The sequence below is a fragment of the Suillus subalutaceus genome (assembly GCF_016647625.1).
Source record: "Suillus subalutaceus strain FC151 chromosome Unknown DFJ58scaffold_197, whole genome shotgun sequence".
NCBI classification, from domain to species: Eukaryota; Fungi; Basidiomycota; class Agaricomycetes; order Boletales; family Suillaceae; genus Suillus; species Suillus subalutaceus.
In genome coordinates this window covers 44,787-59,284 of record NW_024540446.1, presented here as the reverse complement: position 1 = coordinate 59,284, position 14,498 = coordinate 44,787, and the positions used below count along the sequence as shown (strand labels likewise).

Sequence of the window (14,498 nt, the reverse complement as noted above, 5' to 3'; positions counted from 1 at the left end):
TTGGGCGCTTCAGTGGAAGGCTATCGTGATGGATGGTCTATAGTAGCGGAGGACGGATGACGTGGATCAGCGTATGGGATTTGGCGGTACGGTAAGAGATAAGACATGGGTATATGAGCGGTAAGATCTATATCGAGCATGAGTAACATCGGTCCAAACACAGAACAACATCATGCGGTGTCCCATCAGCGCAAAGTAAGTCAACGCGTAAACGTAGGCTTACATTCAGCTGCACAACCTATAATACATCCTGCGAAGTAATCATGAAGACGTCCCATATAAAACGTACCATCTCGAACTTCCAGTGTGATCGACTCTGACTTGACCTATACGGCCATTGTGTCTTTGTGTCAAAACATATCGTAATAAGTGAGGAATTTGGAGTTTTTGAATGAAAGCTGAGATGCAGGAGGCATCAATGATAACACCCTGCCAGAAATTGAAGGACACACCAGTTGGGTCGCTGAAACGATACATTTACCGGGCGGACAACGGATGATGACTCGTTCAGCTAGCTGCAGGTCTGGAACTTGAAGAGTAGAAAACAAATAGTAGAGGACTGGCGAGACGGGGATAGCGGAATGTGGATGATAGTGTTGCCTCCGGACGGGAAGAAAGTGGTCGGCGGAAGTGAGGATGGTGGAGTGCGATTGTTGGATATCGGCACAGGTAAGGTTATCGCGAAACGGATGGAACATACAGAGGCGGTAAATCTGTCTACTAGAGTCGAAATGGCCGACGAGTGCTTAGCGGATCCGTTGATGGGATTGCGATTGACTCGGATTGAGGGTGTGGGACGTGGAAAACGGAGTCAATCCTCGGTTCAATCGAGACCGGGCACAACTGGGTGTATGCAGTCGGCTACTCGCCAGACATGACCATGTTTGCAACTGGTGGATAGCCTGCCCTCGAATCCCGATATTACTGGGCACCCAGTCAAAATCTGGGATGCGAAAACAGGCAAACTTGTGGCTGCTCTCAAAGGACACAGCCTCGGATAATTGCCTGGCTTGGACCCCGGATAGCAACACGCTTATTTCCGGGTCAGTTGATTTCTTGATTAGGACATAGATTCAAACCGGAAGTCCGCACTTTGCCTATTCGACACTCAGAACCGTGCTATATATTTGAGACTCGAGAGCCATTTTTGAGGGTCTGACGATATTAGGGGGCTTCCAGGGCCTACATTTCCTACAATATCTCCGAATGGCCGGCTCCAACGGAAGTCAGTTGAGCATAGGGGGCTAGGCGAGAGATCGGTATCAGCTGCTTAATACTACAGGAGACAGGTTGTTTAATTATAAATGGAGGGAAGTACCAGCAGCGGACTGCAAGGCAGTATATACTAGTCAAACAGTGCAAACTGAGGTGAAATTACAATCGTGTTCATTTGATGCGAACTTGACACAACAATTAATTATTAGTTTGAAGAGGGAGAGGGTTTCGAGTGCGGCGGTCCTAACCTAAACGCACACATGGACGCGTGTAACGTTCTGCAGGGGTTACAAAAGCATCATTACTAGTATTCATGTCGATATACAAGGACATCAGGAGTGCCTCCAGTTCACTGTCCAGAGCATCGCATTAGTATCTAAGCCCGAAAATTCTCTAGATCGATTCCGTTCTCCAGCTGGAAACATCCCTCGCTGAGTCCTCGCCAGTACACTGAAATGACATCTTGGATTCCCTTGGCATTAAATCGGTTCGGTTCCATTCTCTGCAACTTAAGCAGACCTATTGGCTGGGCAACGGGAAGCTTCACACCGTTATCTTGCAGTTTTCTCCTTCCCATGCTGGCAATCGCCTTGGTTTCTACTCCCACCACGTTCGAAGTACTGCATCTAAGAAGAGATTCGTATTCTCGTCACAGTTAGAGTGGGGTGGAGCTTACTAGGAATCGATGAATCTAGGATTCATTTCTAATTGTCTCCTATTTCAGCTAACCGCTGATGTCGTGGTAGGAGATGCTAGAAATTAATTTGGTCCTTACTCACTCAGATCACGGGATTTCATGTGCAAGAGCACACTTGGCTTCCTGGGACACAACCTGGTAGTCTCATTCAGGATCACAATCACATACTAAATGCTCGTCGGTAGTCGTCGCATCATTGTTGTGCGACAAGCATCCGACTCTCTAGTCATCGATCTAAACGTTGCTGTTCAATCAGCATCCCTACTCCAGCAAAAAAAGGCATTGCTTTCCAGCTTTGTTCTGTTTTCGACTGTGGCTGTAGTAAGTCCATGTGCTTGGGATTGGCAATTATCAAAGATACTTACGTGTTGAATTGTATGAACATAGCATCACAGATTTATGCTAGTCTATGTGGCTCCCAATTCTCGAATTACCAGAGGGCAGATTGGATGAACCTTGTATGTCTCAGAAATGAATGCATAGCCAAATATTTTGCACGTTCGGATCGATGATTAGCGGAACAACAATCGGGGTTCGTAGTTCGGTATTTAGGAGTTATCCGAGCCAATAACCGAGGCCCCAGGAGGCTCCTCGCTGAGCGCCAAGGGTAAATCTCTCAGCAAGCGCACATGCACGTATCGTAACCGATCAAGTACGACACATTGCAATCTGATGTGTGCCCACGGCTTCCTTTTTTATGGCGATCATCCCGGATCACCCATGTCAGCAGTAACTTCCGAGTCGTTGACTCTACAAATGCTTTTCGCATACCAAAATGAAGAAGAGATTATGCTGGAATCGATGTTCTGAACATTGTTTCTCGCCTATCTCGGTGTTGTGATTCTACCGCCGGATGCATTGCTATGCATGCACAGGCGGATTGCGAGAGGACCGTACCCGAACACGAACAGGAACTTTAAATAGCAGACGCCCAGATCTAATTTCATTTTCGATTTACGATATCACGTTTCGTAAGTAGTGGTTGACAGCTGAGCTATCATCATCAAATCAGCACGGTCCAAAGATCTGATCAAACCTTGAGCTCGTCGGGATGGTTTTGACCATATAGAGAGGTCAACAAAGGACTTGACTCCAAGAGCGTCTATTAGCAGGCGGTTTGGACGCGCGTTAGTGGCAGTGAAATCGATAAGCCGCCTGAATAAAGAAGATGTCTAGATCGGGAACCGTGTAAGGTTGGGCGTCAACGTTAAATGGGCAAGGCGGTCCAAAAACAAAGTTAGCATGGCGGGGCAGAGGATGTTATAAAAGCAAGGCTTCTAGCTCCACCTATAGACTCACTACTGCATGCAAATATGCAGCTCTGCCGTGGTGCACAAAGCTACCAGCGTCCCACAAAGCAAAGCAAAATTGTATCGCAGAGGCAGTATCGAGTCAAAGAGTGGGGCGGGTTCCAGGAACTCCGCGAAGTGATTCACTCAGTAACAGGGGAAATTCCCCAGACCAGGAGTGAAACCCTGAAGAAAGGTATGCTTGTTCTGATACACGTTTCGCTTGCATGATCGCTTATCCCCTTCACAGCTGCAGAATTGCTGCGGCGGTTATCGAGAGAACATGAGGCAATTTCCAAGCATGAGCCACTCCCATCCTTGGAATTCTCATCAGCATCACCCTATGAAATTGACGAGGGGTCTCACACGTCTTATGGTACGCATTTTTGTGTCGTCGGCGATGGGTTTTCATGGACACTCCTAGACCCTCTTGTAATCCCCAACGAGATGTGGACAAGTGCTACTGCACTATGGACAAGGAACAATAGCCCAGCGTCAGATACATCGGCGACGAGCTCGATGCTAGAGTATCAAGGCCATCCTCAGGCAGAGATTCACCATGTCATCGGTGGGGATGACTGGAATTTGGTTCAACCAACCCCTTTGCAATTTCGACAGACCTCTTCCTCCGCGCAGTGGTCGCTTGTTCAATCGGAAATTGACCAAGTCCCATACTATCACGGGTGGGAGTAAATTAGATTACACCTCGGAATTCGAGGAATCCCTGAATATTCATTTGTAGCGTATATCACATTAGTCTTGCGGATTCACATACCTTGTAGCTTTTAGTCGTACTATTTTCGTATCTATTGAACTTACATACCCTACGAGAGCGTGAATGAGACAACCACAACCGTTTGATATCCTGACTGTTCCACGACAAGTTATGCCGCTATATCGTATCAGTTACAATATCTGGATGCGCCAGAAGTAATCCAGGCTGTGATAGTAGTCCGTGTCAGGGATCTTGCCCATATCATTTGAGACATATGAGATGCGTAAAGCCTTTCCTTAGCAGGCAGAAAAGTCCGCAGGTGCGACAATAACCTCACACTATTGGGTCAAGATGTACTTCGAGTACACATGCACTACGATATGCGAGAGTTTGTATGCGCGTCCTTACCGGAGGACTAGTGAAAATGACACGAGGCAAGAATTTACTCTGATTCGCAAAGAACGGAATGAAATCACTGCAGTATTCTTGCTGCAACAATCATCTTTCCTGAATGCATCCCGAGAAGTGCGCAATACAAGCGCGCAGCTGCTGTAGCGCTAAATGGGCAAGATCCATATCCGAAATTAGGGTAACGCAAGAAGAGTGCACGAAAAACCACATGCCGTGTTGGGTTGAGATGCATTGATACCAATTGCCGTCAACCCACACCAAGAATCATTTCGTGGCTGAGCCAACTTGAAGTACCGGGAGATAAGTCAACCACACGAAGAGCGGCGGAGACGGATCGATCAGCAACCAATCACATTGAAGAACATGGGATGTAACCTTAGGGCCCTTCATCATGAGGATGTAATGCTGAGAACATGTAACAGACGCCTGCGACACCGTAACAGCTGGGAACGGCAACTTGTGATCAAGCCTGCGATGATCAGTGGCGCCACTGCGATATTTACTATTGAAGGACTTACCAACACACGAAAATCATTTCATTTGGCTTTTGCATAGGAAACCATCAACAACTTTGCTTGCAGCCGTATTCATTTGCAGGAGGCCGATCAAGCACTTTAATCCAGAATCAAAAACACCCACGCAGCGCATTGACGACGTTCGAGCGCGATTGGTCACGGTAATTTTGCTTATGTAAACGAAGTATGATAGGCGCTAGCATCAAGCCACCGTGCGCCCAACGAGCAGACAATAATGAGTAAGTTGGTTGTCCTATACAGGCCATTATAGGACTCGGAATGAAGACACTGATAAATCTGTTGCAATCGTACAACAAGGTTTGCCTAGCTCAACGCCGCAAACCGATGTATGATGGTACTAGTCTTAAACTTCTAGCTCTGCTGTAGGCAGACCAAATAGAAAAAGACTTCTTTGAAACTCAAAACTTCGTCTCACAGGCTAGCGCCAATCGAGTGAGAAACGGAATTCCCCGTACATATGCGGGATAGTGAGTTGAAAGCTCGGCTCAGCAACTAGGGTAAGTAGCAACATCGACCCACTGTAGATTTGTACTTGAATCGTGCGGGTGACTATTACTTCAATGAACATTGTTCGTTTTACAGCCTGCGAGTCATAATTAGAGTGAACGCACCTTATAGAACTATCTCTTCACTTGCGGGTGTGGAACTGCTTTTTGGCAACGGTGCGAGTGCATGCACTCTACCTCGAACGCTTGCCTGCACGTAGGTTGAAGTCACTACATAGAAGAGATGGTGTCGCCGCACCTACCCCTGCTCAAAGTGCCTGATGATGCCGTTTGATCCAGTGATAATGTTCACTCTGATCCCAAGGTTTCGAGATTTCATTGTTATTTACGGCATCGATAACAACGAATATTTATTCAGTTGTCATGCAGGAACGTAAGAATCCATTGTGTGACGCTAGCATTCTGATGAGAAGGAAGAACTCACGTGTTCCCAGTACTTGGCCTCGCGGAAAGATCCAGTTGGAACTGGCGCTCGTGATGCTCCATCACTAAGAAACTATTGCAGTTGCATCCTGGTACAAATATATTTCTGTTATCGTTAGGCGTCGCATACAGTGACTAATAGACGTCCTCGGAGGTCCGTCATCTTCGTCCCGACATATCATACACTTTACAAACCTTGGTTTTATGGGAATTTCGATCGCTAGCTTGCACAGGCACAGTATGATTGAAGAACGTTCCGGTCGCCAAAGAGGGTACCTGGAAACTCTGTACAACTCGGCTTGCAATCTTAGCTTTGACGATGTATTTCTGCATCAGCTCACACGTTCCTTATAAGTGTCTCCTTACTTTTGTATTTGTTCGGACAGAACGTGCCCTCGGTACTACACATGCACACTGCGCAATCGCTAGGCTGTGTAGAAAACACTGTTGCGTTTGTGTTTCCTGGAGTCTGATGCCTGAGATCTGATTATGAGGATTAAAAAGCAGGGGATGTGAAAATTGCCAGTTAATTGAAGTTCGAACTAAGGATGTCAGATTTTGAGTCGCGTTCGCCCACAGCTTCAAAACTTCGACTGCAAATGTCGCAAACGGACTCGTGGGAAACGTGCGCTGGCTTAGTCAGGAAAGTATAGCGCTCTTTCTCAAACGTTCGATCCCATTGATGTGCCGAAAATCCGTTGGTTTGTTGCTCTTCTACTTACAGATTTAGTTCAGGAGCCTCATAAACCGACCATCGAAGTGCTTTCGGATTACATATGTGGCCTACCTTTGAAGCGCCGTCCATCGATAAACCGCTGCTCACGTTGGCAGAAGACTTGCAACGGTCTCGCCATAAACATTCACGATGAAGTGAATTTTTTTGCAGTATATTGGTCTGAGTACAGGATATCTTGTACTGTTACCTACCGCTATCTCAACCTTGCAACCAGCCAGGACTGTTTTCATCGTCATTATGAAGGCTCGAAGTGGACTGATCTTCCTGTTTGTGCGGTATGTTCTCAAAGGCAGTGGGAATCTAAAGAGGTTGTTATTTCATTGATGCCTGGGCCCTGTAGCACCTTTCCCGCTAATAAAATTGGATGCTCTTTGCATTATAGATGCTTTCATCATCCGAAAATGTATTGTGCAGTGCGTCTCCACAGCTTTCTTGATGGTATGATACTTGATAACTTAGGCAGGGATCGTTGAAGATTTTCCTAACTCGGCTACAATGAATGTCTGTCGATTGTTTTACTTCTTTATCGAATAAGAATCGCGTTCCCTGGTTTGCGCTCGCGAACAACCTGTACCATGGTGAAGACCTTACTTGGGTTGAAGAGAAAATCTGCACGATATACAGTACACGCTTGTTCCAGTCGTCGAATTTGTTGCAGCCAAAAGTCTTTCACAGCACTTGTTTGGTTGAAGCATCACGATTGTCTATTCTGATATCCTACTTGAGCCAGACAATCTGACGCTCTATACCAGCGATGACATTATCTGATCTTGGTTGAAAATAACGAGCTCGAATGTTTGAAGAGGAAACAGCAGAGCATGCAGCAGAACTTTTGGGAGATGTCGACTATCTTGTCTTGGTGTCTTCATGCGGAGTCGGGAACTGGTGCGGCCGAGCGCCGCTACAATTTGATACCGGCTACAAGCCAGCTCCGTTCAAGTTTCTGACCGTTTTTCAGGCTTATGCCGGTCCTTTGGTTCCAGTCACTTGCCAAAGAAAGAAGGCCTGGGGTGGGCACCTCTTTCTGGGAAGCCAACCCTTTGCAACGAGTCATTTCCCGCAGTTCTGCTGTGTCACACAGCTAGTCCAGAAGTGTCTCTAGCCATCTTATCAAAACTTCATCGGTGCTTAGCTGAGGAAATAAGGAAAGTCAGAACCAAAGCAACGGCCGGTATATGGTACGGTGCGCTTATCTGACACCCGCAGGGTCTAATGCATGCAGGTTTTTTGTGCGAATTTATGTTGTCAGTACTACTGGCATGGGTCATAGATCTTGCAGTACAGTATGCAGGTCAACTTGATTGCACCTCAGCTGCAGTCTAATTGGACAACATGTCCATTTTTACACTCAAATATTTAGACAGGCAACGCTCTGCTATGCATATTGGTGTGCCGTAATTTGAAAGTCGTACTAGGCGTTCAAACGTTCACCCTTATTATGGCAGCATCCCACATCCCAAACAGGTCTTTGTAACTTGTAACTGCAGTGCGCTCTGCCATATGATATTCTGCTGTGTCATAAACACTAGCTATAATAGGCCTTCACCTAGGCCTTATCATGCCGTCGTCCCACATCCAAAACAGGGTTAAAGTTTATAACTGCACTGCTCTTTAAATTGAAATACTACGTCTGCAGGAGGTGCTATGCTGAAGATAACTTTCGCCGATTGTAATGCAGGACATCTCAACGTATATAATCCTCACCACAATGCCTTGAGCATCCCTAGTCTCCACACATCATCACCTTCTCCCCATGCTTTCTACAGCTCATCCACCTTCGCAGTGCCAGTATGTCTCCCCTAAGCCCACCATCTCGCCTCCACCCTTGCACAATGCTCGCTACGCAGGATGGGTCCGCCCCCCAATACAACTTCCCCGTGTTGCTTGTGCTATTGATACCCCCTCGCGCCATCCTTATAATATTACTACCACCAATAACCGTAGTTGCAATTCTAAATCTATTAGGACTTCATGCTCACTTATTACTAGAACCTCATCCCTATGCAAGTCACCCCGGCACATTTTGTTGGGCGCAAGGTGATTTCCCTTTCTATGGTTCTATTGTCATTAAAGTTTAATTCGCTTTCTTAGCATCTGCTGGTATGATGGGTCACGTTGACTCTCAACGCCGCAACGTCCCTCATTCATGGCCATGGAACGGTAAGTTTCTGTCGCCATCTGTTCAGGTCATTATACAACTTAATTTGGATAAAGGTAGCGCTTATGCTTTGTCTCTCCAAGGCGCTTCTGAGATGCGCACCAGAACTCAACATGATACAGAGAATGCATGGCTCATGTGTACGCGTCTGCCTTCGTTTTATTAACTTACAAGATGTTCAATTGTACGGTTTCCTAGATGATCATTCCACACGACGAAAAATGCCATCAAACATCAACGGCACCCAAAAGGGTACGGCTTAGTCGCACTTATGGTTGTGGATTGATTCTTATACCTCCCGCCAGTACACCCCCATCCGTTTTTCGCGCCACTACCGGTACCATTGATATACGACCTGCGCTATCCGCCCGCCTCTCTCCATTTTCCATCATCATCTCCATTTGCGGGCTGCGGGTACGAGTTCCTCCGCGTCCCACTTACGCCTAAAAGGCCTAGGCAGATACGGCTTGTCAGCCCAGATTTTCCTTGGGCGTTTGACATCCGCCCAAGTGTCGGAGAAGAGGTTGTGACGTGTCTTGACGTTCTCTCTACTCTGTACGCTGAATTGCAGTGCCCACTTACAGACATGGAGTGGGGCACTGCTGGAGACGAAAAACGTGCGAGTCTTATCAGAGCATGCGATCGTCGTCTATGGATACAACTTGCGTTGCACGGGAGCTCAAATTCTGCGGCACGCACTAGACCCACAGTGAGCTTTGAGAGGCCTGTGCAGCGAGAGCCGCTGCTACTCCGTGTCGACTGGCTTGGATCCAGCGTTGCATTCATGGGGCTGGTCAAGGATGAAGTTTTTTCGAGGAGATTCGTTCCGGGCGTTGGGGATCACCCTGAGACGTGGGTGGTGAAGTTCCAAAAATTATGATTCCGAAGGTCTGGAAAAAAAGTACATACATCTTACCATTGCCAGTTCTCTTTATTTTATGAATATGTGGCACTACTTACATTGAAATCAGGTGTTGAAATCGTATGCTGATGTACCGATATTCGAAGTCAAAGACTTGATGTAGCGGCACAGTAAGAAAATAAGAGTCATTCACGCAATCATCACCAGGTACCAGTCCGGTTGGATTGGAAAAGAACTGAGGGAACTTTAAAGATAGAGTGGGTTAAATACTCGATAAGTAGAGTGCCCGTGATTGAGAAAATTGAATGTGATAAAAGGAATTCAAATACATCTAGGGTTTTGCCGCCAGACGGCGGTCTAGGCTGTATGTTAATCACACTTTCACAGGAGGCAGCTCCCACTGATCTGGCCCAAACCGCGGTATAGACATCATCACCCCCGCATTGTTTCTCGAAGGTTTGGAAAACGTGCACATACTCTGTTTTCCAAGACTCGACAGCCATACAGGATTTATGACCGTTAGTCCTTCATGTTTGTCAGCATTTATTAGATTTGCAGCAGCAGCAACAGACCTTTGATCCAGGTCCGTGATGTTTGGACTACTTCAGAAAAGACGAGATAGTCTGGCGGAGGGCGATTTGCAAGCACAGACGTTGGATGAATGAAAACATCCCCGGATACTCCCACCGCCGCATACGGGACACCTTTAGCAGTTGAAAACTTCCCCCCACTGGCGCTTTTTTGTATTAAATCTTTCCGTACTGCTACTTGATCAATAAAGGCAGCGGCAAGTAGTTGACGGATAGCTTTTAGCTAAAAGAATGGTGTCATCGAAGGTAGAATGGCATGAACAGGACACCAGTCACCTGTGTGTCGTTGGGAGGTCGTATGTTTTTTTTGAAGCCAACTTCAGCGTTGTGGAAATTTGCTTCTGCAATGCTGCTCAGTTGAGCTCGCAGTTTGTGTATTTCTTCCATAGCCTGTAGTCTCCCGTCATGTTGCTGTGAGCTGAATATCATGACTAGCAGACATACCTTGGGCCTTACAAAATGGGCCTTACAAAACTGGTGACCCCCTCCAGAATACTCGTAGGCCCCGACAACCGAGAGGAATCTGAAAATGTCACTATTGAAATTACCCAGCGATCCATGAACCTGTTTCAGTGTTCAGCAAAATGTTGGACAAAGAGATGGAAGACGAGCCTGCTGAGACTCAAAGAATGTCCGTCGTCGGGTCTTCCTCGCCTCTTTCGCTCTGACGGAAGCGTTCTTGATGTGTCCCAATCCTTCATCGTCATCATCGGACTCGCTATCGGCATCTAACCCTTCTTCACGAAGAAAAGGGTCCCCGACCGACATAGCTGCCACAATCGAGATCACATAGGGTAGACAACCATGTTGTTGACTCCCAACAAGCATTCGAGAGAAGCGCGGGGAAAGCGGGAACAAGCTCATCGCCTTCCCTAGAGGCGTCACTTGCCCCCCGATCGTTGACATAGACACTCCCGCTTGCGATACGAGAGGTGCGCTACTGAGGGCGCCAAGACGAGTGAGGACCGTCTCAGCCTTTTTCAATACTTGCCTATCTGGAGGAGTTGGGAAAGGGAAATTGACAACGGCGTCAATGTTCATGCTCTTCATCTGCAAAACGACTCCCTCAATCGGCGTGCGCAGAATTTCAGGCTGTGAAAATGACTCGAAATAATGCTCGTAAAGAGCGGAAGAGTAAAGCCTATAGCAATGTCCTGGACCTGTACGACCCGCGCGACCAGCTCGCTGGGCGGCGGAAGCCTTGGAGATCCAACTGACTTGAAATGACTGAATACCGCTCGCCATATCATAATGTCGCTTATACACTGTCAGAGTATGCTTCTCACTATCGATCGAGATGCTCGTACCTCTTTCGCTCGGCCACAATCGATTACATAGCGTATATTCGGGATCGTAAGGGAGGTCTCCGCAACATTTGTTGATACTACCACCAAACGATAGCCTGCTGGTGGTGCATCAAAAACTCGCATCTGTTTCTCGCTTGGCAAGAGCGAGTACAGAGGGACGACGTGCATTGGGACTAGATCCGTGTTGCTTTAGCTTGTCAAATATCAATATATCAAAAAAGTTACCGTCACACTCCTCGATATCGATGCCGAGTTCAGCGTTGACACCATCTTCATCGTCACTATCGAGGCCTTCAGGATCTTCCTCCGCGAGGTCTCCGTCAACATCGAGTGCTAACTCCTGCTCGTGAACGCCAAACTCGATATCTTCGGCTTCAATGTCGGCTGTGGGTTCCTTTTGAGATAAAATCATTAGACGACTGCTTAAAATTACCTACCGTGAGGCAGAGCAACAGGACAAGGAACTTCACTGGCAACGGATTCTGCGAAAATAGAAGAAGCTTGGACAACTTGTCTTCTCCTCTTTCTTGCCTCTAGAGCTTTTCTGCCATATCGTGCCTCGAGCTTCTTGCAGACGCCCTGAATTTCATTTTGCCCTGTCAAGAATATGAGGATATCTCCCGGCGGCAAACGAGCATGAATCTTGGCCGCTTTCTTGACTGCTTCGCGCACATAATCAGTAGACGTCCGCCGGTTGAAGTGTATTGTTACAGGGTGTTGGCGAGCATCAACATTAATAACCGGAGGCGGCGACGAAAAGAGCGTCTGATTTTCTGCGAAGTCGCCGACGCGTAGGGTCGCCGACATGATGATAAGCCGTAGGGGTCTCGTACCCTCTGTGCCGTCCTTCCACATTTGTTCGCGTAGCTTGATTACCCGACTAAGGACGCCAATCAAGATGTCGGTGTTCATACTACGCTCATGCGCTTCGTCGATGATAATCACCGAATATTTTAAGAGCAAGAAATCGGTAGCAAGTTCACGCAAAAGTACCCCATCGGTCATGAATTTGATCGTAGTTGAAGGAGACACAGTTGCATCGTATCGGATTTGGTACGACACGCGGGAGGAGGTCAAGGACAATTCACGAGCCACTCGAGATGCCATTGACATTGCCGCAACTCGCCTTGGCTGCGTAACGCCTATCATGCCCGGGTTTTCTGCGTACACCAATATCAGTTATCATGAGATATACCCGTACGAACAAACTCACCTCCAGTAGGATCACCAAACCCGGCTTCATAGAGAAATTGTGGGACCTGAGTAGTCTTTCCGCTACCAGTTTCACCGCAAATGATTACTACCGGATTGAACATTATGGTTTCCATGATGGGCTGCTCTTCTGCAATGATAGGCAACTGCATCCTGGACTCCTGGATATCAAGGGGACGAATGATGGACACAGACTTTATACCTCTAGAAGAGGATTTAGAGAAAGTTTCTTGGGTTTTTGTCATGCATTCTGCAAAGGATGTAGAAGGAAGCTTTAGGTCTTCACCCAAGGGGCCGCGCATTGAATTCGGTTGCGACGATAACGACTTTCGTTTTTTAGGTGGGGGTGCGGCTGGATATTCGGTTTCGAGCGACGGCGGGGTCCCTTCAGTAATATCATGGCCTTTCGCTGTGTTGAGCTGTGTTACGGCCCAGTCCTTAAATCCAAGGCGTTTCTTGGCAGGTAGAGGGCGCTCTTCTTCCCCGTCTGAACCTACAACCGAGATTTCCCCTTCTCGATTTTCGTTTTCCTGTTCTTCATCCGTATCATAGGCCGAATCAGAGCTGTCGAACGATGAGTCTGATTCCTGTTCTGAAATCCCTGTCGGTGGTACCCTTCTTTTCCAGTTCGGGAATGAGGCCTTCTGAGAGAAAGTGTCAGTTCGAAAGTCCCCCGGTCAGGGCGTACATACCATTCGACTCTTTGCACTCTTTTTATTCACGACTAGGGGTGCCACGACAGAGCCATCAGGATTCCGTTTAAGGGCTCCGCCAACGGTGAAAACGGATAGAGCTGGCTGGGAGACTGTCGAAGCCGTAGGAGGATCCGCGAAGAACTCCTTCGTCACTGGGCCCTCATGTTCATCATGTTGTTCTGGCGTCTTATCAGTTTTCTCAACAAAGTCAACTCCATTCATCGCATCAGATTCGTCCTCGCTATATCCGTGTTCATGAACAGTGAAATCGTTATGGCGCCGTCGACGTTTATTGGGCTGGCCCTCCATAGCGCGACGTACTTCCTTGTCTTCTAGCTTCTCCTGGCGTTCCCGAGCTGTGGAGGTAGCTCCTGTACCAAGAGTAGAAGATGATTGAAGATCAAGGCTTGAAGTTTGAGCTTGGGTCTGACTACAAACCTCTGTGGAGATGCGACGATAAAATGCAGGAACTTGACATACGCTAGCTTCTCAAAAATCACGAGTCTCTCTTCTTTTCTCAGCTTTTTTTCCTACAGGAACCGTTATACAGCTCTTCTGGAAGGTAAGGAGATTCACGCACAACATACTTTTCCAGCCTCTTCCGCTTCTGTCTCGATACTTTGGATTCTGACTGTGCTGCAAGCTTCGGCCCATATTAGCGTCTCCCTGCCTACATGAATGTTACGGACAGACCTCTCTTACAAGCCTTTCTTTTCTGTCGCGCTCCTTATCTTCGAGTGACTTGTATTCAAGGATCGCGGCGTTGGGGTCAGGTGCATCGGCTGTAGGGATGACACCGTTACTTTTATGACGTGACTTCCCCTTCTTCCTCGAGCCTGCCGTGGATCGGCGCGCCTTGGAATTGTGCTGCTCATGCTTAAGGTCCATATGAAATGTCAGGCCGTCTTGGACCTTGGTGAAAGTTGCAGCATATACTTGTCAATGATAAAAAATGGTTATGTAATCAGGGGCGGGCATGTTTTTTGAAGTCAAATCGAAGTCCTACACGCTGCTGACTCAAGTACTCATGAGTAGTCCGATATTTTGCGCCGCAAATTGATTTTATTACGAGAAAGAGAAACCTTGCTAGCAAGGTAAGTATGGCGTACACCAGCGCAGATGGTAGCTAGCAGAAGATAGAGATAC

At 47.4% G+C, this 14,498-nt stretch overlaps 4 protein-coding genes across 4 annotated transcripts; 3 read left to right on the top strand and 1 right to left on the bottom strand.

Moving 5' to 3' along the window:
• The first annotated feature begins 3,160 nt into the window (after window positions 1-3,160).
• Window positions 3,161-3,953, top strand: DFJ58DRAFT_172973 (uncharacterized protein). The gene is made up of 3 exons (XM_041379029.1): window positions 3,161-3,397; window positions 3,452-3,577; window positions 3,626-3,953. Exons 1-3 carry the CDS (start codon window positions 3,226-3,228, stop codon window positions 3,892-3,894), a joined length of 567 nt encoding a protein of 188 aa, XP_041236987.1. The 5' UTR covers window positions 3,161-3,225; the 3' UTR covers window positions 3,895-3,953.
• A 3,074-nt stretch (window positions 3,954-7,027) lies between these two features.
• DFJ58DRAFT_669738 (uncharacterized protein) lies at window positions 7,028-7,267 on the top strand (the record flags this gene model as incomplete). Its single annotated transcript, XM_041382806.1, has 1 exon — window positions 7,028-7,267. One exon carries the CDS (start codon window positions 7,028-7,030, stop codon window positions 7,265-7,267), a length of 240 nt encoding a protein of 79 aa, XP_041236986.1.
• Window positions 7,268-8,993: 1,726 nt separating this feature from the next.
• On the top strand, window positions 8,994-9,889 carry DFJ58DRAFT_818655 (uncharacterized protein; the record flags this gene model as incomplete). The annotated part of the gene is made up of 1 exon (XM_041391878.1): window positions 8,994-9,889. A coding segment is annotated over one exon (573 nt), but the record flags the coding sequence as incomplete, so codon positions are not given.
• DFJ58DRAFT_172924 (P-loop containing nucleoside triphosphate hydrolase protein) lies at window positions 9,697-14,291 on the bottom strand. The gene is made up of 13 exons (XM_041379028.1): window positions 14,046-14,291; window positions 13,933-13,995; window positions 13,833-13,882; window positions 13,350-13,782; window positions 12,659-13,301; window positions 11,883-12,605; window positions 11,671-11,829; window positions 11,446-11,618; window positions 10,751-11,395; window positions 10,583-10,702; window positions 10,415-10,528; window positions 10,121-10,361; window positions 9,697-10,073 (listed from the first exon to the last, which is right to left on the bottom strand). Exons 1-13 carry the CDS (start codon window positions 14,238-14,240, stop codon window positions 9,922-9,924), a joined length of 3,711 nt encoding a protein of 1,236 aa, XP_041236984.1. The 5' UTR covers window positions 14,241-14,291; the 3' UTR covers window positions 9,697-9,921.
• Between the last annotated feature and the right edge of the window lie 207 nt (window positions 14,292-14,498).

Excerpts from the sequence above, each read along its gene's own strand:
- DFJ58DRAFT_172973 (XM_041379029.1), top strand. The coding sequence starts at position 3,226 with ATGCAGCTCTGCCGTGGTGCACAAAGCTACCAGCGTCCCACAAAGCAA. Across the intron at positions 3,398-3,451 it reads GAGTGAAACCCTGAAGAAAG|CTGCAGAATTGCTGCGGCGG; the intron begins GTATGCTTGTTC and ends TCCCCTTCACAG. Across the intron at positions 3,578-3,625 it reads GGGGTCTCACACGTCTTATG|ACCCTCTTGTAATCCCCAAC; the intron begins GTACGCATTTTT and ends GGACACTCCTAG.
- DFJ58DRAFT_172924 (XM_041379028.1), bottom strand. The coding sequence starts at position 14,240 with ATGGACCTTAAGCATGAGCAGCACAATTCCAAGGCGCGCCGATCCACG. Across the intron at positions 11,619-11,670 it reads CGATATCGAGGAGTGTGACG|TCCCAATGCACGTCGTCCCT; the intron begins GTAACTTTTTTG and ends ACACGGATCTAG. Across the intron at positions 10,362-10,414 it reads GACCTCCCAACGACACACAG|CTAAAAGCTATCCGTCAACT; the intron begins GTGACTGGTGTC and ends CCATTCTTTTAG.